The sequence below is a fragment of the Aethalodelphis obliquidens genome, unplaced genomic scaffold (genome assembly GCF_003676395.1).
Source record: "Aethalodelphis obliquidens isolate GAN/ISIS:26980383/991018 unplaced genomic scaffold, ASM367639v1 scaffold15, whole genome shotgun sequence".
Lineage (NCBI taxonomy): Eukaryota > Metazoa > Chordata > Mammalia > Artiodactyla > Delphinidae > Aethalodelphis > Aethalodelphis obliquidens.
Genome location: NW_020837959.1, coordinates 17,638,572 through 17,663,265, shown reverse-complemented (window position 1 = coordinate 17,663,265; position 24,694 = coordinate 17,638,572). Strand labels below are relative to the sequence as shown.

At 37.3% G+C, this 24,694-nt stretch overlaps 1 protein-coding gene across 1 annotated transcript in view; it reads left to right on the top strand.

Moving 5' to 3' along the window:
- Window positions 1-24,694, top strand: part of GPC5 (glypican 5) — a 1,374,119-nt gene that overhangs the window by 288,405 nt on the left and 1,061,020 nt on the right. Inside the window, exon 5 of the mRNA XM_027116005.1 lies at window positions 15,878-16,003. Within this exon, the coding sequence (XP_026971806.1) occupies window positions 15,878-16,003 (126 nt within the window). The remainder of the gene's footprint in view (window positions 1-15,877; window positions 16,004-24,694) is intronic.

Sequence of the window (24,694 nt, the reverse complement as noted above, 5' to 3'; positions counted from 1 at the left end):
TCATATACTCTACGCACTACAGTCTACCTTTTAAGGATGTATCCAAGAGAAACTCTTGCTCATATCCAGTATAGTTGCTCTAGTTGTAAAATGCATCAGTGTCTCTGACACTGTCTTACTATATAATGAAAAAGAAACACTGTTCTATTTACTAAAACTTTAAACCGTTTTAACATATAAATAAGTCATAGTCTTTAAAAATTATTTTGTCATAATTTACTTTAGATTTAATTTCTTTATGGTATAGCTTATAAAAATTTCTGTTTTAAATTATGGTAGATTTATGGCACCTGATTTAAAACATACATATTTTCAGGTCTTTGTGGCAGAGTAAGAGTTAAGTTTATATAGTTTCCTTTATTCAAACAAGTCTTTTGAGGTTTATATAACCATTGCTGACATAAATAATTTGATCTTTGGCAGGGGTAACCAACAATATTTATTAAGAGGTGATTAATCAGTTTTTGTTTTTTAATTGGAATGTCTAGTGCATGGTTCAAAAACCAAACTCTACTGAATTAAAAAAAAAACAGAAAGATGAGTTTATTGCAAGGATTTCAACCTGCAAACTGGGAAACTCAAGGCTATGGGAGTAGTGAGTTCTGATTTGCTCACAGACTAAGGGATTTTTATGGTATAAATATGGAAGTTATTTGACTTTTTCAGGTAATTGTTTGGCTACTGGTCTTCTTTCTTATTTGGGTCAGGGTAGCTGAGTTAGGAGAATAGGAAGTCCAGAGATGGCATGGGCAGACTTGGTGTTTGGGGATTGGCTGGTGTCCTCCGGCAATTTCTGAGAAGAGCTGTAAATTCCTGTAAGGTTAGGTTAAGTTTCCTTCATGCACCTACGTTGACCATCTTCATTTTGTCCTTGACATAAATGACTCAATTTTAGGTTGGTTCTACAGTGTTTTACAGTGATATATGATATACTGAAATAGTAGTTGGGTTTAAGGCTACCATCTTGTTCTTTGTTATCCCTTTATACCATTTTTTTTATTCCTCCTTTCTTGCCTTCTTTTGAGTTTAGCTGGTATTTATTATTTTTTTATCTTCAAAGCTTTTTAGATTTGTGTTTCTTCAGTATTCTCAATGGCTATCATAGAGATTAAAATATGCACTTTAAATTTTTTACCATCTACTTTAAATTAAAAGTTTTACCACTTTATTGAACAATATAAGTACCTCAAAACAGTTTCACTCTATTACTCTCTTCCTAGCTTTTGTGCTATTTTTGTCAACAAATCTTACTTCTACCAACATTTTAGCAACCCCCAAGACATTACTGTTATTGTTGTCTTTAAGTAGTCAATATTTACCTATAATTACCTATTTTATTCTTTCTGGTACTTTAAAAAATTTATTTCTGTGTGTTCATCTAGAATCTTTGCTTTAGCCTTAGTACATCTTTCATTGCTTATTACTAGGGATGAGTTTTCTCAGCTATTGTTTGTCTGAACATATCTTCACTTTTGAAGAATATTTTCACTAGGCCTAGAATTTCAAGGTGTTGCCAGATACATTTTTTAAAACTGTAAATGTCCAAGTCATAATTAAGTTCATGGCATGACACTGTATTAAGGTGTATGAAGGGTTTAATGGAAACATTTAATGTGAAAGGTAACTAAGGTAGTTGACGTTGCTGGCGCCCTGCTTGCATCCCTTTACCTGTGCATTTTGTCTGCTTCTCGGTTGCTGTGTCCTGGCTGCTCACGCACAGCTGCCTTATTATCTGGGGAATTGACCTCAACAGATAGGAGCCTTCTGTGTTTATTATCTATTGCTACCTAACAAATCATTCCAAAACTTAGTGGCTTAAAGCAAAAATAAGCATTTATTATGTAACTTTCTGTGGATCAGGAATTTGGGAGCTGCTTAGCTGTGGGGTTTTGGCTCAGGGTCTTGGGGAGATTGCTGTCAAGAAGTCAACTGGGGCCATAGTCATTTGACGGCTTTAGTGGAGCTGGAGTATCATCTTCCAAGATAGCTCACTCACATGGCTGTTGGCAGGAGGCCTTGGTTTCTTGTCACAATGACCTCTCCATAGGACTGCTTGAGTTTTCTCACCACATTGTGGCCGGTTTCCCTCAGTGTAAGCAATCCGAGAGAAAGCAAGGGAGAAGCTGTAGTTTCCTATAATGATCCAGCCTCCGAAGTCCCACACTGTCACTTTTGCAATATCCTAAAAGTTATATAAGTCAGTTCTATTCAGTGTGGAGGGGGACTACACGGAGGCAGGAAGGGAAAGATTACTGGGGCCCATCCTGGAGAGTAGCTATAACACCATCTCATCCACATGGGTGAGGGGGGTAAACTCCCACCTACCTCACCCCATCGGTGGCAGCCTGCAGGCAATGACTGACTGACACAGGAGCCTACGGGGCTCGCCCCTTGCTCAAGGTGATAGGACCAGGTATGTGGTGACATTCACACTGCAGCACTCCTTGTGGAATCTGCCTGCAGATGAGACAACATCACTGCTTAACTTCTTCCTCCCCATTCTATCTGGCTTCCCTCACTACCTCTCTCTTACGAGCACCCCTCAGTGAGTCACCTGCGTCCACATTGCTGTGTCAGACACTGCCTCTAGGAAATCTGACCTAGAGATGTCTGAAGAAGTTCCTAAAATAGATGCAGAATAAGTGTAAACTAAGGCAGAAGTATAGTCTCCTATCATAAATATAGATATTTCTCTATATATTCCTAAGTTCCTTCTTTTTTGTGTTTTTTCTCCCACTTTTTCTGAATTCATAGGGAACCTTTCTGTTGAACGCATTGGCTTCTTCTCCTATTTGTAAAATTTGAAGAAGGAAATTTACATATTAAAATCTGTCTCTGGATCAAAGGGTTGTGCTAAACTTGTAGATAGAGTCTGGAAAAAGGAGCTAAACTATAGTTTATTGTTATTTTAATCACATTTTGGAGATGTACGTATTCAGTCTACCCAGTTTTTCCCATGTATGTAGCATGATGGTAACGAGCTGATTGGAGACTTGGAGTGATTGATACATACCAGTTACAAAGGTCTCCGAAAGTTGAGAAAGGCAAGGAAAAGGCTTTAAACATCTAGCAAAGCATCACGATTTAGCCTTAGTTTGGGGCAGAAACCTAGTCAACACAGCTGTAAAGGACATTGTCCTCATAGCTGTCTAAACCAGCCCAGGCAGAGTGCTTTCCCTATGGCATTTCCTGCTCTCTGCTTGATTGCTTGAACTTAGCTGGTAAGAGTAAGCTATTAGCAAGCTTAAATCAGTGATAATTAGCTGTACATTATTATTTCAAAGCGGTGTGGCTGTGCCAGTTAAGTGGGTAATTAGGAAAACCCCAGGACAATAAATTAAGAGAGAGTCTCAACATCAGTGCCCCATCTGTTCTCCAGCTAGCATTCCAATTAGCCTAGCCTCTCATTTAAGAATATGCTGATTAAGGGGTGGGCTGTATGCGTGAGTGTGTATTGGGGTAATAAAGACTTAGGTTTCAGTAAAAGTAAAATGTTTTTAACGTCAGAGGTGATTTTGACGTGAAGGTGGGGAAAGGAGAATTTTTAGAAATAATAGATTTTCAATGTTGGAAACGAAACATAATTTAACTTGTTTTATGAGTTTTTGTTTCTCTCAGTTTTCTCCTCAGAACTTCTTTGGGATATTGTATCAACGGGAAGTTCCATTTTATTCTAATGTGATTATTAAATCTTGAATTGGATGAAAATTTTACCACTTGGAACATGAAGAATTTTATTTATTGAGGATGGGAACTAAAGAGGACACTTGAAATTGCATAGTTTAAGGAGAGGAATGAGTCAGGGCCTCATTCTTATTCAGAATGGGTCTGTCTATGAAAGCAAATTAATTGTTACCCTGTACCTCACAGGAGAACACAGTGATGTGGTTAAAAATAATTAAATTACAATAGGAAAAATCTTTAAACATATACTGAATGAAGAACAGTTAACATTATTTAGGATGACTGCCAAGATAGCTCAAAAGGTTCATATTAAGTAGAATCAGTTGGCTTAAAATACATGAATTCATAGCCACGTTGTTAAACCTTATTTAGTAAAATACTTTATTGAAACCACAATTTTTAAAATTCTTGATGTGCGTGTGTTTGGGTAAATGTATTTGTTTACATGGGTAAATCCGTATTGATAGACTGGGCTTAATGAATTGTGTATACGCATACTCAGCGGATGAAAATATCCATGGGTCAGGGAAAAGTCAACTCCTTGAGAAAAATTTAATATCATTTGTAGGACTGGAGAAAGCAATTTCCAATCTGTTTCCGAAAAGGAAGTTAGTGCTTCTTTGAGGTGCCGTTGTTATTTATTATCTGTACGTTTAATTTACTAAAATAAAGGCCATGTTCCCTTCAATGAGGACATTTCTGTTTAATTTAAAACAGTGCTTAGTGAGTGGTGGCAGTGAGGGCACCTAGGGCAGGGCAGGCCAAGGTGAGGCTTTGGATGAGGGGCCAGAGGCCAGGCCAGAGCAGGGCTAAGAAAACGTGAGCGCAAGGCAGGCTAGCGTCAAGCCCTACATGAATAATGCAGGGCAGGACCCCATGGGTCAAAACCCAGGCACACAGGAAGAAGGAATGCCAGGAGGCAGAGCAAACATGTGGCAAAAGTTTAGGCTAGTGGTGCTTAACCTTTTGTGGGTCACGTATCCCACTGAGAATCTGATAAAAACTTCGCAGAGCAAGGAAGTTCATAAACAAAGGACTTGAAACTGTGTTTGCTCTTATTTTCTAGATGTTCGTGGAAAAAATTAATGACCACTTCATGAAATATCTGAAACTAAATCCAAACAGTGGGCAATTAAGCTAATATTCTACAGTATTTGTGTTATACCAAGTACTTGGTATAAACTCGAAGTTGAAATTGTGATGGTCTTAGAGCTTCGGCGTCCAGTGCGTGCTGCTGGCTTTTTGTTTTGATGGTAACGATTATTGAAAACGACAGAAAGCAAACGTATGTGGTTATCAGTGTCTGCGATTAGCGCTCTCATAGCTTGCTTGCTTAGATGAGGATAGGCTTATATCAGGGAATATGAGATTTGTTCTAAATTCTTCAAGTTATTTACATCGATGGTCCATAATGCTCTGGACCTCAAGTTAATTTGCGACATCCGTGATACTGAGACTGTCAAATTTAAGTTAATGTGAGTCAAAATCTCCCCAAATTTCTCATTACAGAAAGAATAATAAAATATATTTCTCAGCCATAGGAAAAATGTCCTTTAATTTGGACATTTTTCTAACTGGTTCTCCAAAAACCTTCTGTTTCCCAATAAACAGCAGCTTTGCCGGATGAGCATAGAAGGTTTTCAATAGTATTTATAATCATGACTATAGGGTTATCTCATTTATATGGCTCAAGATATCCGCCATCAAGAAAACCAAACTGTGAATGCAATTTTCCCTGTCTAATATACCTGAAAGCAACCTTCCTCCCTCCCTTCCTTCCTTCTCACAAAAAGTGAATCTTTTATCCATTTTCCTTTGGAAAGTCAGTGAACATCTGCAAAGTTGAAAAGAACCCCGAATTCAGCTCACATTTTTTTCACTCAAATTTTTTAAGCCACGAGGAGGATTTTAAATATGTGTCGTATTGAAATTGATGATTTTTATAGAAGTGTATGAAAGATACTTCAGAATTTTTAGCAGAATCTATGGGGCCTACATCAGGATGATGAGTGAGGCTCATTTCTTTTACTAAAGTAGCAAAAGTAATTGTACTTAGAAGCATCGTGAGTGCTTCATCTCCAGCAAGAGTACCAAGCACTTTCTTTCTCTTGGTTTTCTGTTGCAAAGAATATTCCATCATTTTAAATCTATCATTGGCATTTGAAGTGTCCAAACCATGCATACAGATAAGAGTGAAAAATGGGGAGCAGGTGGAATCGAGATTCATATTTTTTTATCCAGTTGTATATTGAATAGAAATAACAAAGCTGCCCATTTCTCCATAATTGTGCTCAAAATAGAAGAAATGTGTTTCTAGAGTAGATTATATCATTGAACAGAGGCTCTGCTTTTTATGATTTTTCTCACCTTCAAGATACAAATTTATGTCAACCATTTCCAGGCCATACCATGGTCTCCAGAATCACATGTGGAATCGTTTGCTTAGAAGTGCAACTGATGAAAGTTTTAAGGTAGTGTTGGGATAATTCTTTTCGTTTAGGCCCATATTCATAGACTTACAGACTTGCAGATCAAATTTTCTTCTAATTGATTGATTCTGTTTGATGATTTTTGAAGATTAACAGTCTAAGGTGCTCCCTTGGCTGTGTTGGTTTGACCCTCCTTCAGCAAGAATCTTGTTAGACAGGCAACACTGCAACTTTGGGGTCCTGCAAACTGAGTGAATCCAAAGGATTTATAATCTTTACTGTATTTGGTTTGTCTTACCTTTTCCAATGTAAGCTAAGCCTTATGTACACAAAGGACATATGAATAATCATAATGGAAGCACGGAATTACTTTAATTCTGATTATAGGGACAGTATTTTATTTTTTTTTAAAGAAAATTTCTGGTTTATTTGTCACAGCATGGTTTGTGAGATGTGAGGGACAGTATTTTAGATGTCATAATTGGGTAAATGTGATTATGTATAATAATGATGTATTGTTTAACCCTGGTCAGCAATATTCTATGCCACCTTTCAGAAGTTGGGCATACAATAATACCTGGTTTACATGTGATATTCAAGAGTAATTTTTTTCCAAAATGAGAATTAGTAGAATAATAGGAATATAATTGAAGACTAAAAGAACTCATTTTCTTTGAACCTGGTTAACTATACATTTCTTGACCCTAAAGCCTGTCTTAATATCAGACTCCAGGAACACAAATATATGCATTGAGTGGTATACAGTAAGTGAAAATGCAAATGAGAATAATTTGTACCAGGCGTATATTGTCTATCAGTTAGACAAGTTTGTGGATGGAGGTAACCAGGAATATCTGGCTGAAGTCATTAAATTAAAAAAAAAGAAAAGAAGGAATGAGAAGGAAGCCCATTTATTGGCAGACTATCAAAGTGAAAGTAGTTCATCAATGTTCTGATGCTGAGAGAAGAAAATATTGTCCAGAATGTTTTCTTATCCCCTAAGTCATGGAGTTTGTAGTTAAAATGTTAGCAACCACAGAAAATATCTTACTGCAAAAGAGAGTAACATTCAAGATTTGACCTAAAATCCTGAATCTCAAAATACAGCTATAATGTTTCTTTGTATAAACGACCTATATTAGAATCATTAGATTTGCAAATATTCTGTTTGGCTCATTGGTCTTGACCCAGTCAGGTCCTAGACACTTTTTTCTATTGGAAGATTAATAGCATGCTTCCCGAAACTAGTATAACTGAACAAATACATATTTTAATGAAAATGAACAAAGTTACGAGGTAGGAGAGAACATCACACCTCCTTTGGGATGGATGCTCAGTTTAATACTATCTGATTTGTTTAAATATTGGATGTTTGGTTCTGTGCTTATTTTTATAAATGACTTAAGGTCTTTGTTTAAAGTCCTTTTTAATGGAGAACAGAGTCGGTGCTTTGTGAGGTACTTTTTTTACAACATGGGAAAATGAGGTGAGAGCTTGTTTTGAAAACCTGGTTTTGACATCAGGTTTAAATCACTCTTTTAGAGGAGGATGCTTTCAGAAAGGGTGCTTCTTACTGGGACATTAAATGGTAATGTGTTGGGTTTGAGGGATATTGAAAAGTGAGAATAGAAGAGTCTATACTAATTGTATAGATGGTCATGAATGTCCAGCTCAGGGCTGGTATAAAATCACCACTAGGGAGCCTTAAGCACACAGCACCTGTTGGAAAAGAATCCTCTGCAGAGGATGGGAGGATGTTAGCATGTTTTCAGTGCTTTTTCCCATCATTTTCCCTGTGCCCCCACCCCAGTCTACTGCCCATCTTAACACCTTCAGCTCTGTTGAGAAAGCACAGTAAATCTGTGAAGGAAGGGAACCCATCTCATGAACAAGAAGACTTCCTACCAGGAGGGAAAAACCTGGAATCATTTAGTCAGAAGAAAGAAAATCCTTCTCTAGGAGAATAGTGCTGGTTCTGAGGTCACAGCTTCCATCCTGAGCAGTGGGTTCAGAGAGCAGACTTTATGAGTTACGCTTTTAGAAAAAAACAGTATTTTCTTTTGTAATCAAATATGAATGCAATGTGCTTGAAACACATTTCCATCTGTGATAAAACTCCCTGGTACCATTTATTGCGTTGCTTCTTAGTGCTACACTCACCCTCTCCCCGCATCTCTCCAGGAATCATGAAGCCTGTATAGAAAGGGACCAAGAAGCTAGATTTCAGTCTCCCTATAGCCCATCTGCCTGCATGTATTTAATTATTTTCAAGCATTTACAACGAGAACCATTATTGCCATAGAACAGAAATCTAAAGAAATCTTTAGAAATCCCTTCTCAAGATCTATACAAATATTTTGTCAAATAGAATGACTTTGTTGAGAATTAAGTTAAATGATGAAATATAGATTCAGAATTGCCAGAGAAAATAGCCCTTACCCAGAAGCATGTGATTATGTATTTCCTCTGCGGGGCAGGAGACTGACACTTTAAATGCCTCCTGTTTGACAACCGTGATCAGACACGTCCACAGGTTTGAGCCTGTTCATTAGTGCCATATTAACCTTAACTCTGCCTCAGGCCATTAACCAGCAAACTGCACATTTGACCTTTGTTCTACAGATATTTTCAAACAGTGTGTGAGAGGCACTGCTTTTAATTTGGTTTCTGTATTATGTGTGGACTGATGTGAGGGCTGAAAAAATCAATATATATCATTAAATACAGAAACGTGTGGTCTGAAACATTCCACAGAGAAAAGTTCCATTCGAAAATCAGGTTCTTCTCCAACATTTTTCCAGATAATCAGCTTTGCTCAAAGTTAGAAATAGTCTTTTATATCATGTTCAAGGGAAAAAAGGCAAGGAAGTGTTCTGTGTAACAGTTGATACATGTTTTAAAATTGAAACAAATGCCCACTAGATGAAGACCTAAGACTGAGAGGTATGACTTTTGAACATAGCTGTTTCCAGCAATGTCTCATGAAATGAAATGCAAAATCAAATGTAGATTGGAGCCATATGCTTAAGTGAAAACAGCTCTCTAGAAAATCAGCAAAGTTTGAAACACGCCGTTGTCACCCTTTAAACCGTACGTATGAGAAACATGTCAGCCTTATAAATTAAAAAGTAAAAATTGGCTTAGTGAGCTATTTTAATAAATCATGCTAGAGTTGCTATATCCAGGTTTTGGAATATTATGCATCTGTATAAAAATAAGTAACTCCTAGATTTATTAACCTGAAAAGGGTTCATGATATATTGTCAAGTGAGAAGAGCCAATTGCATGTACGTGTATAGCTTGACCCTAGTTTTGTAAAACCAAACCATCTCTGTCTCTCTGTCTGTTTTTGGTTATGTTAGGGTGCACATAGAAGAAACTGAAGAAAGCACCCCAGGCTGTTAACATTTGTTACCTCAGGAGGGAGGATGGAGAAACGCTGTGGAGGGACAGATATGCACTTCATGTGCCTTTTAGTTATTTAACTGTTCACCAAAAGATATGTTACTTTTGTTATTAAAAATGATTAAAGTCAAATGATAATGGTAAAGCCAGTCGAAAGTGTCACTTGGTTTTAGAGTAGTAACTGGACATTCCTGTGTCAACCAAACTAGAAATGATTACTTCAGGGTGAATTGCATTTCCTTTCTTTCTTTTTCTTTTCTATCCTTTTTTTTTTTTTTTGCCACGTGACAGATCAGGAGACTTTCTGGCACTGCAGGCCTCCAGGGCATGGGAAGCAAGGAAGCACTAACTATGTTGGTCCATGTTCCTCTCCAGTCAGTCGGCTCAGGGCAAGCAAGGCTGGAAGCTATGAATGAGCAATTGTGTTCCAGCCTTTTTCCTCTTTCCTGTGCTAACACAGTGTGCAAAGCTGTTCATTAGCCAGAGATCAGAATTTTCTCCACTCCCTGCTTCCTGCACCAGATCTTTCAAATTGGTAAAGAGATACAGATAAATCCTGTCTAAACATGTTACTTTCTAAGTGCAGATTTTGGCAGGAAGAACTGATGTATCTGTTTTCTATCTGTCTACCAGTCTACTACTGTGTTCTGTGAAAAGCGTGATTATTTCTGTAAAATTTTAAAAACAGAAATATTCTTTTCTATAAAGAGTCATTCAACTTTGATTTGTCAAGTATCCAATATCTGCCTGATACTGCAAAGTGATGGCATTTTTATTAATTAATGAAACAACGATGTCAAGGTCTGCATTAACTAAATGCTTGACTAAATAAGTAACTTAGTCACTTTTCACAAGTCCTTCCACTTCTTTGGTTTTAACTTTCCTTAGTTATAAAAGAAGAGGCTGCACATTAGTATCCTGTAGGAAGCTTTCAGAAAAACACAGGTCCCTGGTTCCTACCCCGAGCACAAAATCTGAATGTCTGAGGGAGGAATCTAGGCATACAATTTATGTTTCCTTGGTGATGATAGAGTGCATTTAGGACAGAGCACTACTGGATCAGATCATCTTTAAGGCTCTTTCTAACTTGTCTTTATAATATAGTATACCTGTGATATATTAATTATAATGGCTATCTTACACCACAGTGTGACTAAATGTTAATGTGTCACTACATGTTAACTTCAGCAACGCATATATATTGGGTTGGCCCAAAAGATCATTCAGGTTTTTATGTGAGATCTTCTATATTCTCTCCATAAGAATATATATATATAGAGTCTCTATATATGTTCTATATATAATATAGAATCTGCCTTGAACCTGTTTAGTAGAATCTGGCACAGCTTGTAGTCCTGCCCTTGAGATTCCTTCCATTTTCTAGGAAGGTCTTTCTGATATAGCTTCACAATCTAGGAGTGGGTCCCGTAATTTAAAGTTTCCCAAGTCAGCTGTGCTCTTTAAGGCCTTTAAATTATCATTATCGTTTTTGAAAATTGTATTTCATTGTAGAAACGTCTAATTCTGGAAGTTGTTAAAAACTAACACCGCATCTGGGGCCAATTCAACAAGAATTTGTTAGGTGTCTGTGGGGTACCACACTGTGGTCCCGACCCAGGGGATATAAAGCAGACATGGCTCTTGTCTTTAGAGAATGCACCCTTTAATCAGGGAGGCAGATATACAGACAGCAAAATATAATACCAGATAACCAGGGCTATAAAACAGATGGCAAGTGTGGCGTGAGAAACGGATAGACCAACAGAAGCGTCACAGGCTGGTCAGGCAAGGAGTTAGGGAGGAGATGAGGATAAAGCTGGATTTTGAAGGATGGGTAGATGGTTGACAGGGAGAAGTGGGAGGGAAGGCCATTCTGGGGAGAAGAAAAGGTGGCATCTTAGAGATTTCTTAGGCAATATGAGTGTGTGGTTTTGGCTGGGGTGTGAGACTGGAGGGAAAGGGGACTGTCAGGGCAACTGAGGGGCAAAGGGTAGAGAGATGATGAGCCACGGTAAGACATTTTACCTGAATGCTTAGGATTTTAAAGGAGGAAAGTGTTATGGCTGTTTTCTGGAGCGAATTCTCGTAAGAACTTGGGGCATGCATTGAAGGGAAGATGGGAGGGCAGACCTAGTCAGAGAAATCATTTGTTAGACTGTTGTAATCCCAAATGAGAAATTATAAATTCGCATGTGGCCCTGACATATAGGCTTTGAATAAATATTCTGGCAAAGCATGTTTTCCTCTTTAAAAATATTTTTGGAGTGTTACTCTTAATAATGTTTGATTTCTGTGTTCTTGAGCTGTCTTAAGACCAAGATGAGCAAACAACATGTACGTAACACAGCTCCTCAAGGTTAATTATCTGGAAGCTCTAACATCTTGAATTTATTTTTCTCCTAATTTTAACTGGAAATATTCTCATGACTGTAGAAAAATAAATGTATGGATAGAGTCACCCTTCCAGCAACTTAAATTTTGAATCATCCAAAGAATATAACGTTTTATTCGTTGTGACATTTCATGTACAACTGGAAAAGGAGGACCTGGTGCATTTTTTTTTTTTAAAGTAGGCTGAGCATAAGCTGGGAACTGAAGTATGGATTCTTTTCTCATGATCAACATTCACTGGAGCTGTGGCAGCAGGTCAATGTTTTTAACCTCACTATGGCTTCTAGTTATTTGAGCCCTTCATTTCTTACCAATTCAACTATGATTATTATTTTTCTATATCCAGTACAGATCTCCTGGTCCTTCAACGCGACCACTTTTTTGCAACACTAGTCTTCATTCCTGTGACCTCAAAACTGCCACACACAGAATTATAGAGTTCCAAAGTACGTTCTCTGCTCAATTTCTATCCTCACAAATCAAACCTTATTTCAACATTCACGTGGACTTTCTTCCATTCTTTTAGTCTCAGGGAATTTGCTCCAAAGCTAACCACTCTGTTTTCCATAATCCTTCCCCTCTCTTCTTTTCAGAACTTATGATCCATCAGTTATTCATTTGTTTTTCTTAGCTTTGTATCAATTAAGAGAGACTAGGTTGTGACGTGGTAGCAAAACACCTCAACCTATCATTGGTTTAGAACCAAAAAAATTGTTTTTGTTCCCAACCAATGCCCATTTCAGACCAGCAGGGCTACTGCTCAAGTTGCGGTTCCTCTGGCTTTAAGCCTCAGAGTTACAGAGCAGCTGCCATCTGAAACATTGCCTGCCATCAGGGGAGAGGGAAACAGAAGCTGGCAAAGCCACGTTGGTCCTTAAAGCTTAAGCCTGGAGGGAACAAACATCACTTCTGCGTACATGACTAGAACCCAGGGCAACTCACAAAGACAAAGCTACCGTCAAAGTGTAGTTTACCTGATTGGGGAGGGGAAGACAATTAGAAGTCATCTTAAAACCTTTGCTTTACCTGTCAATTCTAGATTCCTAATGGTTTTCAAATCTGTCATTTTCCTGACGTTGACTGGAAGGTTTTTTTCCCCATCCTCATACGTCTCGCTCTGGACTTGCTTATACTCTCCTAAGTGACCTCACTGCTTTTCTGTTTCCACAATACTGCGATGATGACGATGTCGCTTGCTTGCTGGAAAAATTAATGGCTCTCACCACCTGAATAAAACTGAAACATCTTATGATGATCAACAAGGCCGATTATAATCTGGCCTCGTCCTGCCTTTGACTGTGATTCCCATAAGCACACTCCTTACTAGCTAACCTAACTGTATGAGTCTCTGAATACACAATGTCCCTCTTTACCTTTGTTTATCCTGGATTTTTATTGTTGTTGTTTGCTTCTTGGTTTGTGTTTTTTGCATGGAACACTGATATGTTATCTTATTTCCTGTTTCTTTCTTTGTCTTCAAATGTGACACTACTTATTAATACTGTATTATCATTGTGGATTTTTCCCAGAATGTGCATTCTTAGAAGGCAGGGACTGTTTTCTTTAGCTATGAATCCCTAGCGCCAACACAGATTTTGGCACTCCATAGTGTTTAGTATTTTGTGACAAATAATTGATAGCCGATGGTTTATGGAATGAGTGGAAATCTTCGAGGAGACTATCCTTTCAGAGACAACGCAGGCAAAGGCCTGGAAGTAAGTTTGGAGGACAGCAAGCATCTCACTTTTGTGGAACCCGAAAGTGTGGTTTGGGTTGTTGCTGAAATTGAGATGAGAGGGTACCTTATGTAGCTTTCTAAGAAGTTTGGATTTCATGCTGTAGAGAATAGAGAGCCCTTGATGACTTTAAGCAAGTACGTGGCATAATCTGTGGACTACCAGATTTGAATTTCTATAGGTGGCTCTCATGGAGGATGGGAGGTGATGGTTAAAGGAACCGATGGGAGGTATGCTCTCCTGGTACAGTAATTCCAGAGAAAGATGATCAAGGCTTGAGCAAAGGCAATGGCAGTAGCGTGGGGAAAGGGAACTGAAAGAACGATGTGAACTTTCCCCCTTATGATCGATTGGTTGTGAAGGGAGAAATGAAACAAAGGCACCATTTACCAAGAGTGAAGTAGGAGGTTTGGGGGCCAAAAATTATCTGTTCAGTTTTACATGATCAATTTGAAGTTCTCAACATTTGCAGCCATTTGTGCCAGGCCTCTTCATTTCTAAAAGGTTCTTTGATTCCAAACATGTGGTCATTTATAGTGAATAGAATTCAGGACAGGAGCCATACATCTTCCTGTTCATTAAACCCCACCTCTCTAAGAAAGAACCAGTCAATTTCATCAATTATGTTTTCGTAGCTGCAGCATGAGAATTGATGTTTGTTCATGCATTCCAGTTAGTGGAACACAGCCATCAAGGAGAGACTTATTTTCTAGAAGAGGAAATCGATAAAATATAGATAAGCATTTAACTGTGCTAGTGAGAAAATAAAGCATCATCTTTTTTTTTTTTTTTTTTTTTTTTTGATTGAGCGTGGGTTAGAGATTTGTGCTTCCTGCAACCATTTTATTATCACTTGTCCGGTCAAACTTTGCTAAAAATTTGATTAAATACTCACCGGCCACTTGCCATGGGAACTTCTGATCTTCTCTATGGTTGCAGATCTTACATATTTGAAAGTTATATTTATCCTTCCAACAGAGTAGTGGTTATTTACAACTCCAGCAGTTTCTACAGTTAGTTCTTTGAAAACCAATAAGAGAGAGAATTACAAGTTGAAATGGTTGAGCATTAGTGCTGTCAAAATTAGATTTAATTTTTAAAAATTGTTTATTCCAGCTATAATTTATAGACACCCCTGCTCTTTAATTTCATTTTTAAAGAAATCATTTTAAAGGTATCAATGGAGAATGCAGTTTCATAATTGCTATATTTAAATTACTCATCCCACGAATTTCTGACGTTTGCTTTTCTGCCAACGTTTCCATCTCCTCTCCCTGCCTTTTAGTCCAGAGGGGGCATTTCCTCTGGATCAGGCTAGTGGCTTTTCTTTTCTTTTTCCCCAAAACAATTGTTTATGTTTAAAAGTTCAGAGCTAAAGTCTTAAGGACTTGGTCTTTTGACATGCTAAAACTCAAGTTCTTGAGACCTCAAAGCCTTGGTTTTAAAACTCCAAAGTCTTGGATTTCTAAATTGAAAAACTGCTTTTTTGTTGAATTTTCCCTTTCCATAATTGATGGTGAAAGGGGAAATATTGGGTTGGCCAAAAAGTTCGTTCAGGTTTTACAGGAAAAATCCAAACGATCTTTTTGGCCAACCCGATAGTATGAGAGGGAAAAAACTTAATAAATGTATTAAATATTACTCCCTCCAATAACTTTTATTTTCATGCTTCTGAAGTGTGTTACATACCTGGGTTCTCTCATATTTAGTAAAGACATATTATCTGATGTTCTTAGACCCTAAAGAGAAGCCCCACATGGGAAAATCACCCAAGTCTACTAAACCTTTAATCAGTGAGCAATCAGTCAGCTTATTATAAGCCTCTGACATTTCTATATGGAAAAGAAATTAGTTAATATCACTGTGGTTTAAATGCCAGTAGCTAATGAGGGCTTTTAGGGAAGCTGAAGTGGTGTTGTGTGTGTGTGTGTGTGTGTGTGTGTGTGTGTGTGTGTGTGCGTGCGTATGCATATACTATTCACAGCTTCTTGGACCTGGAGTTATATAAAGTTCATACCCAGTGAAAACTTCTATGTAAAGAATAAATTTGAATACATTTTTAAAAAAATGTAGTTTTTGTCTTGTTAGAAAAGTATTGAAAATATATGAAAATAAGTAGAGAAAAATTTAAAAGTTACATTCTAAACACTATGCATAACAAATTATGCTATTCATATTGGCATTTATTATGGATTTTTGGGTTTAATTGTTTTCTTTGTTTTTTCCATTCAGAGAATTTATCAACAGCCTTCGACTGTACAGGACATTCTATGGAGGCCTGGCTGATCAACTTTGTGCTAATGAATTAGCGGCTGGTGACGGACTGCCATGCTGGAACGGAGAAGATATAGTAAAAAGGTATTTTATGTGTAGTGATCTGTGAAAACATAATGGCCACTTTCATCCTTGCTTTCTTTTCCTAGTTCTTGAATGCATTACTTCAGTTTTAACTTTGCCACACAGGTTAGAGGATACATTAATTCCTTCTCTTTAGTTTGTCAAAAATAAGTTTGATTCTTCTTGACATTTTAGAAATATGATAGCATTCTGTGGTGTTCTGAAAGTTCTCTCGTCTTTTCTATCTGTGGCTTACCCAACAATCCCACTTTTTCAGTGAAGTATTACTTAACTTCTAGCCAATCTGTCTTGTTTCTCAGATACCTTTTTTTTTTGAACTTTATGAGTATTAGAAAGGAAATTCAGTGAAATGTGAATACCTGTGCAAAGATTTGTTATGTGGATATATGTCACAGCAGCACTAATATGTTCATCCTACAATTGTCTCTGAGTGTATGAGTGTGTGTGAGAGACAGAGGGAGAGAGGGAGAGGGAAACAGGGCTGGTACTTTTATGTATGTCTGTTTGAGGCATTGTTTATTTGTATGTTGTCAATTGTTCTCAAGCTCAGGAGTGAAATTTTTCACCTTTTTTTTCTCACCATCTAGAATTTCTAGAGTTTATTTTCCTTCACTTCCTATAACTGGTTGTGCTCACAAGTAATTACCTGAGCTTGAAAAAGTCCTAGATTCTCCCTCTGTTACAATAGTGTTGGTCAGTACAATTGGCCGGGAATTAGTCCTTTGATTTTCCAATGCTGGTGATTACCATAGATTGTAGACCTGTGCTGTGCTCGGATTAGAATGTTTTAGTGTATTTTGTTTTGAGCAATCTGCGAAAAGGTAAGGTGATAAACTTTCTGATTTATAAACACACCTACTCTGTATAAAGATAGGTAGTTTAGTTACCACTAGAATGATGAGTTCATTTAAAGTGTCCTTTAGCAAATTCAATTTACTATGATAAACATATACTGTAATTAATATTAATATAAATTTATGTAGTAAAATCTGTTTATTTCTGTGTGATCATATTCATTATAGTTAAAGGTTGCATTCCTGATATATTAAATGATTACTTGTAGTTTACATCCAGATATCTCATAGGGAATCTTTGATTTCACAGAAAATAGTTATTGAAGGCAGGAACTATACTTAAATTTAAATAAAAAATTCGGCTGACGTGGCTCGTGTTCTTTTTCCATTATGCCCCTTGGATGGCTTAATGTATTCTTACATATATTTGTCCTGCCTTTACTGAGAGCAGTCATAGCATGCATAGTAGTTTGAATTCTTACAGTATTCATGTTAAGATTTCTGCCACTTAGACCTAGTAATTAAATTCTACTTTGACTTATACTTTCTCTTTTCACATTGTCCAAACTGGAATTGAACATTTTTGTGTATTAACAATTTTTCTACAAGGGCTAATGAGAATTTCATGGTTAATGAACAATTTAGTATAGAATATAAATATATTTAATATAGCACATTACATTATACATTTGATTCTAGAACTGCAGGAACCTTAGTTTCAATTTGTCCCATTCCTCTCTATTTGGTCTGAGGTTTGTATAATGGGAAATACTGTTGGAGAAATCAATGATTTGGGAAAACTTTTTAGAAGGAGAGTATTTTCAACTCAAAAATATATTTTCTTCTACATGATACATATTTTAAGACCTCATTCATGGTTTATGAATAAAGAAAGTTCATCTTTAGCAAGAACCCTCCTTGGGAAGTGTCCACATTTCTGGTAAAGAAAGTGAGCAATTCTCATTATTCTCACTTGCTTCCAGCTCCTGTCTTCCCTTTTCTATACCACCCAGCCTCCTGTTTGTCAGCTGCTTCTAAGGGCCCTATGTGACTTCACTCTCCTGTGAACACCTTCCGCTTTGCTTAATTTTTTCTCAAACAGCCCTTCTAGCTCATCACCTTAGCTGACATTTTCCCTTTTTTTGAGGGTGTTTTTTTTTTCCCCCTCTTTTGTCCCTATCTCATGGGTCACCAACCTACTCCCTTGCTTCTCTGGGCCAGCAGATGAACCTCACACACTGGCTCCCTACCACCATCTCTAGGCTACTTCCCAAATGAACATTTTTAGCCCTAATTACTTTCTAGCACTCAGCTGAGGTTTCACAAGAATCATCTCATTGAACTTTCCCAAAACTTTATTCCCTAATGCTTCAGAGTAAGCTGATGGGGTATTTCTTTTCTGTTTGATCTTGAGAAAACTCTCATGTGTACTTTGACATTTTTTAAAATATAATTTAAATTGTAATTTCATTCATGGCTCAGCCAGTTCTTGAAATAAATTTAGAACAGGATTTTTTTTCAATGCAAAGTCAATGCTGAAATATAAATATCCATCATATCTAGTTAATGGATCATGGTATATTGACAATGGAATATTACGTGGCAGTCAAAAATGATGCATATTTATATCTGCTAAAGTGGAATAATTTCAAGTAAAAATAGGTACAGACAGAGTACAAATGTATGGATATCAAGGGGGGGTGGGATGAATTGGGAGATTGGGATTGACATATATACACTACTATGTATAAAATAGATAACTAATGAGAACCTACTGTATAGCACAAGGAACTCTGCTCGGCGCTCTGTGGTGACCTAAATGGGAAGGAAATCCCAAAAAAGAGGGGATATATGTCTATGAATGGCTGATTCACTTTGCGGTATGGCAGAAACTGATACAGCAGTGTAAAGCAGCTATACTCCAATAAAAAAGTTAAAAGTCGGATATTAAATTCTTTTTAGATGTTGGGGGTAGGAGTTTATTAATTTTATTTATTTATTTTTGCTGTGTTGGGTCTTCGTTTCTGTGCGAGGGCTTTCTCTAGTTGTGGCAAGCGGGGGCCACTCTTCATCACGGTGTGCGGGCCTCTCACTATCGCGACCTCTCTTGTTGCCGAGCACAGGCTCCAGACGCGCAGGCTCAGTAGTTGTTGCTCACGGGCCTAGTTGCTCCGCGGCATACGGGATCCTCCCAGGCCAGGGCTCGAACCCGTGTCCCCTGCATTAGCAGGCGGATTCTCAACCACTGCGCCACCAGAGAAGCCCGGATATTAAATATTTTATCAACATATTTGCATAAATAAAAGTACTGACATTCATTCCACATAGAATATTTCTGGACAGTTAACATGAAAACTGCTAATATATTTAAAATACTGGGGAGGCTTTATATTTCCATTGTATTTATATTTAATGGAAACATGTTATAGTGATGTTAGAATTATGAGCCATTATTGCTTTTTTTCTTTTTATAATTCTTTTTTGAAATAAAAGCACTATTTTTACATTTCATTTCTAACCAAATTGGATTTTTGTAGTAATTTTGTGATATAATTTTTTCAAAGTGTTAATGGATATGTTTCAAAAATTCAGTAGTTCAGTAATCTAAGATGGCTTCGATGTAAAGGCAAGTTCTAATGAATGTTACAATCCCGAACTATTAGCTGCTTTTTCCTTGTGAATAAACAGAGTATAGCAGCGATCAGTGTGTGAAAATGCTAAGATCCCCATATAGAATATTCATTTCAGAGACCTGCAGTTGGTTGAGATAAATAATGCCTTCAAATTTTGAAGAAATGAATATCAAGTAAATTTGTACCACATGTGGGGATCATAGGGGTTTTTTCCTTTCTTGTGCTGGGTTATAATACTCATCAAGTTCATTCTAGAGAAATTATGCCAAAAACATCAATAGGATAAATTTGTGGCCAAGATTGAGCATATCATTCATTGTTAAGAGCGAAGTGATTATTTTGGCAAAATTTCTTCTCCTGGAGGCATTTTTTAGGAGATGATTGGTCAGATTATTTATGTGCACAGACATGCCTCAAAGAACAGGAGAACCATACAAATTGTTTCAGAATTATGACAGGCCTATAAACTGGGTCAAATCACCTTTGTGCTCATCAAAAGAGGTGGAATTCCTCTGTGGTTGTAAATGAAACATCTCAAATAGTTGTAGCATATTAATTCATGAAACAAAATATTTTAATTCAAATGATTTTAAAGAGTGCATGCATACCATAAACACTATCACGACACCGAGGTCCACAGTTCAGATGATTTCTGATTAACGATGAAAATTTACTACTGAAATCCACATAGTCTCTAACTCTTAAAGTCCCTCTTATCTACCCTTCCTGTCTCTTCATCGCGAAACAAAATTGTTCTCTGCAAGGCCTGCCAGTGCTTACTCTGTTCTCAGTTCCTGGTGATTGCAAATTGATTGTTTGATGGCTCGCGCTTGTCTTTCTGAGTACTGAAGTTCAGGTGACAGCTACTTAATTACCAGGGCTTCCTTTTCCCTTTTGATTAATAGACAGATAATCCAGTAACTCTCCCTCCATCTCCAGGAATTTATAACTTCCGCAACAACCCTTAAACTAGCCAATAGCTGTTAAGTATCCCCGTAAAATTAATAATCCACGTGATTTCTACTTCATCTTATGTAGTTAATGTTCTTTAATGCTTCTTTCCTATCCCAGTGTTTTCTTTTTGAACTCTTACGATAAGGTGCCCCTTCTCAACATATTAGAATCAAATTTTTAAAAAATAGATAAAAATACAAAACCTTACAAATCTGAGATTTTATACTTATCTATTATCAGTTTTCTTTCCACCCAGACAATGACATTTTTTCTGGCCATAACTTTTTTTTACCTCACTTTTTTTTTCTCCTTTACCCATTATTTATCTGGAAAGACACTTCATCTTCAAATTTTCTTTTTCTTCCTGACCTTCCTACGTATATTTTTTTTAAACACCTGGCTTAGTTTTCAAATGCCACGGACTCCATTTTAAACCCAGCCAGGTCTCAGGATTGCTCTGAATTTTATTACTGTCACAACTGCTTGTTTTTCCTATGTTGCTTATGCAAAGGCAGTATGTTCTTCATGACTTAAACACCAGTCTGTTTTCTATTTCTTTTTCCCCTCGCAATTTCTACCTCTGCAATCAGGTTTATAATACTGAATTAAACCTTTGTAATAATCATCAATGTTATCATACCTATGGCCTGTCTTACTTGGTTCAGAATTGGAGGTCACTTAAAAGGGGTGACTACACGGCGTCCCCACTCCTACCCCATTGCGACAATCTGCCATGGACCTTGATATTTCCACTATTAATGGAATATTTTCAACTAAATCATTTTCTCCATACAACTGCGTATACAGTTTTGCCAAACTCCCACTTTTATCTTGGGTGCTAGTGGAATGAATTCCCTCATTTGTGTTTTATTGTAACCTCTAACTCCACCATGACACTTTGAATACTTTTTTGCGTTTATATGTCATATATCTTCCTGTCTACTGAAATTTATTTTATAACACAGCTTCTATATCTGAGAGGCTAAGAGCAATGTCCTTGAACACCTATCAATAATTTTTTCAAGATAACAGGACTCCGAGGAAAAGGAATTTTTCTAAGTGTTAGTGAGAACTAAGTTATGGTGATTTGGGGATGTGGCTTGGTGATATCATTTTGGTGGGTAATATATGGTTCCAAAATGAAATTGAGTGTTGGAAAAATGAGAAGAAGAGAGATGAATCATGAAAGTTTCTACCTATGTCTGACTCTGGATACTGATTTTTTTTTTTTTTTTCTAACCTTAAGATCATGCTTGTCCCATTGTGTGTACTTCCATAGACATTTGGTGGAACCAGAGTCTAAAGAACTCTAAGAACCTCCTGTCTTAGAGACATATTAGGTCTGATTGTCTCTATCATAAATGAGGCATCTGGGTTGGGGGTGGGGAAAAGTGCCAAGCTCTGCCCCAGGTCAAAAGCTGAGTCTGCTGTCTTCAGCATGGGAAGAACTGAAACATTTTTGCTCTTTTGTGGCAGAAATACAAAGTGTGGTTTTAGATATATTATGAGACTGTCGAATTCCTCACGTTGTAGAATACACAGTCTAGGTCCAATGGGACGAGTATCAGTATGACTGATGTATTAGGTTCTGAATGAGCATAACATGTGTAGAGTTCTTGGCTGTGTACCATCTTTCTGCCTTACTGTAGTATACTTGCTTGGCAGATAATTTTTATTTAAAAGATAGTGTCTAAAATAGTTATCCCATAGTTTGGTTCTGTAGAGAATAAAAGAAGGTAGCAAAGGGATGCACATTTTATCAACCTTTCTCCAAGTTCTGACATTCCTAACTAGTATTAAAGCCTAGGAAAATACCCATTCTTCTCAGGTCAATATACACATTTTGTTATTTTCTAAGAAATGCTCCATTAATTTGGCAATAATTGCATAGTGTCTCATCTTCTGAACCGAGACATTTCTTTTGAATCTTTCTTTACTGGTTTATTTCCTTCGTAGTCAGTTGTCTCCTGTTAAGCAGTACAATCATTACATTTAGGCAGCTGGACTCAGAGGTGGAAGTAGAAACTGTTTCACTAAACCCACTCTGAAGGCTGCTTTTCCCTGTCTCTAGAATGAAATCGCAGCCAATTCTCAGAATTTTTTTTGTCAAATGTCTGAAGGGTCTTTTATTGTCATTAGTTCCATAAACAGTCTAAATTCAGTAATCAAATTCAGCCCGAAGAAAGTCTAAATTCAGTAAAAAGGTCCAGGCTGACTTGATACGCAAAACTTCATTTAAAGCGGCCATTTCTCTGCATTGCCATGAGGTACTGCTCCAGTCTCAGAGGCACCTGTAGTGGGGGGTGAACCACTTCAGGTCCACGTGCCAACCTTGACTTCTTGTCCTCCAGCCAATATTTCTGACTCCTGCATGTTTGGAGCTGGCAGGACAGTGGGGCAGCAGTGAGAGAGAAGGGGTGAGAGAAAGGAACATTCTTTTTGGCTGATAATTTTGTATCTTTCATCGATGATTGTTAACTTGGTGGCTTTTAAGACTGATGTTCTAGGGCATCTGTGTGCTCAAGACAATGCCTCTTCTAATCTTTTCCATCTGGCTTCTTTCTGCTGAGATCTTCTGGTTGGGTTCTTTTCTCCTGCATGGTCCACTCTAGACCACAGAAACTTTGCTTCTCTCTCCTGCTTTTGGTGGAAGAACAGCCTGTATTCAGTGGAGCTGCCTCTCTTTACTCTGCTGCAAGGCAGGCAACTTCTGCTACAGGCATGGGCCGCCACAGCAGTCCAAGTTTCTTCAAAGAAATTCTCTCCTTTGGCCTCTTCAACCTCAGTCCTTCAATACAATTAAGATGGATGCCAAGATGAAGGACCCAAAACCAGTTTTCAGCCATCTGCTTTTTATGTCTAGCACCTCCGTTTGGAACACTCTCTATCGTCTTGTTCTCAGCTGAAACGGAAACAGAATGGATGTAAAATACATCCTTTTACATGTATTTGGGACTGGTGGGAAGGAGACAGAAAACTAGATTCCATGTTCAATACTGCAATTGACCTTGAATGGGATACAAAGGTAAGACTTTGTCCCCACCTCAGGGACTTAGATTCCAAACACAGTAGAGCACATGTTCACAATATGAACACAGTGAGACAGATACTGTGAAACAAGAGAGACACACAAAAAAATCCCACAGACTTTCAAATAAGGAGGAAATCTCATTTGTTTAAGGAGACTTGAAAACTATTTAATAAAAGAGGTAATATATGATATGGGTCTCCATTCATTTCAAATAAATTCTCTGAAATATATATGGATGAGATGAGATAAGATGATGTCTGGAATTTGCTTTAAAATAATTCAGTGAATGGGGGAAGAGGGTAATACTATGTGTGAAACAAGGTTTTCTGTGTGTGGATAGTCATGGAAGGTGTATTGTGGGTTCAGGGTGTTCTTTGTATTTTTGAAAATTTTATAATAAAACATAATAAATAAATAAGGCATAATAAAAATTATGTTAAGGGTCTATTCTGTCACATATGCTGCTCTGAATGATGGGGATACAGTGATGGACAAGATAGACATGAGCCATTTCTTACCAGATTCAGATAAAGGGGAGATGAACACTGTTCAAAGGATTACAAGTATGAATGGTTTACAGAATCTTTAAGGTTGGATGGAATTTTAATCAGCTGACCTGGAGGCAAGAAACAGAATGGGAGCAAATGCATTTTTGAATGAAGTGCTCCAAGTTTGGTGACCTCTTAAACAGCATTATTTCCATTTGTGTGTAACCTTTCAGATTTTCTCTTCTCCTTCTCAGCACTCTTTCTTTTGGGCTTCATGGGCATGTCCTGACTACATAGTATGAAACTTTTGCTTGTTCATTATAATGTAGCCACTTATTCAGAAAGCCGATAAAAGCTCAGAGGTTAGGACCATAGTCTGAAGAGCCAGGCTACTAAGGTTCTTAGTAAAGATTAGCCACTGTAGCTCTGATTTCAGGCACATTTATTAACTTCTAATTGCATCAGTTTTCTTAACTTTAAAATGTGGCTGAAAATAATACCTATCTCCTATTTGAGAATTAAATAAGTTATTAACATCAACCATTTAGAATACTGGCTATCACATAGTAAACATTCAAAAACGATTAAATCTTCTTATTGAGCAGTTTATAATCCTTTACTTCAGTAGGAATGAAACACTATTGTATTAAGCTTCTCTCTTCATTGGAGGTTTTCTATCATGGATCAGAAGACTTCCATTTGGAAAACAGACATGTGAAGGTTGGTTTATGAGTCAGTAAAAATTAATATCAGGGATTTTGGATTGGAAGTAGGAGATAGTGCCTTATGAA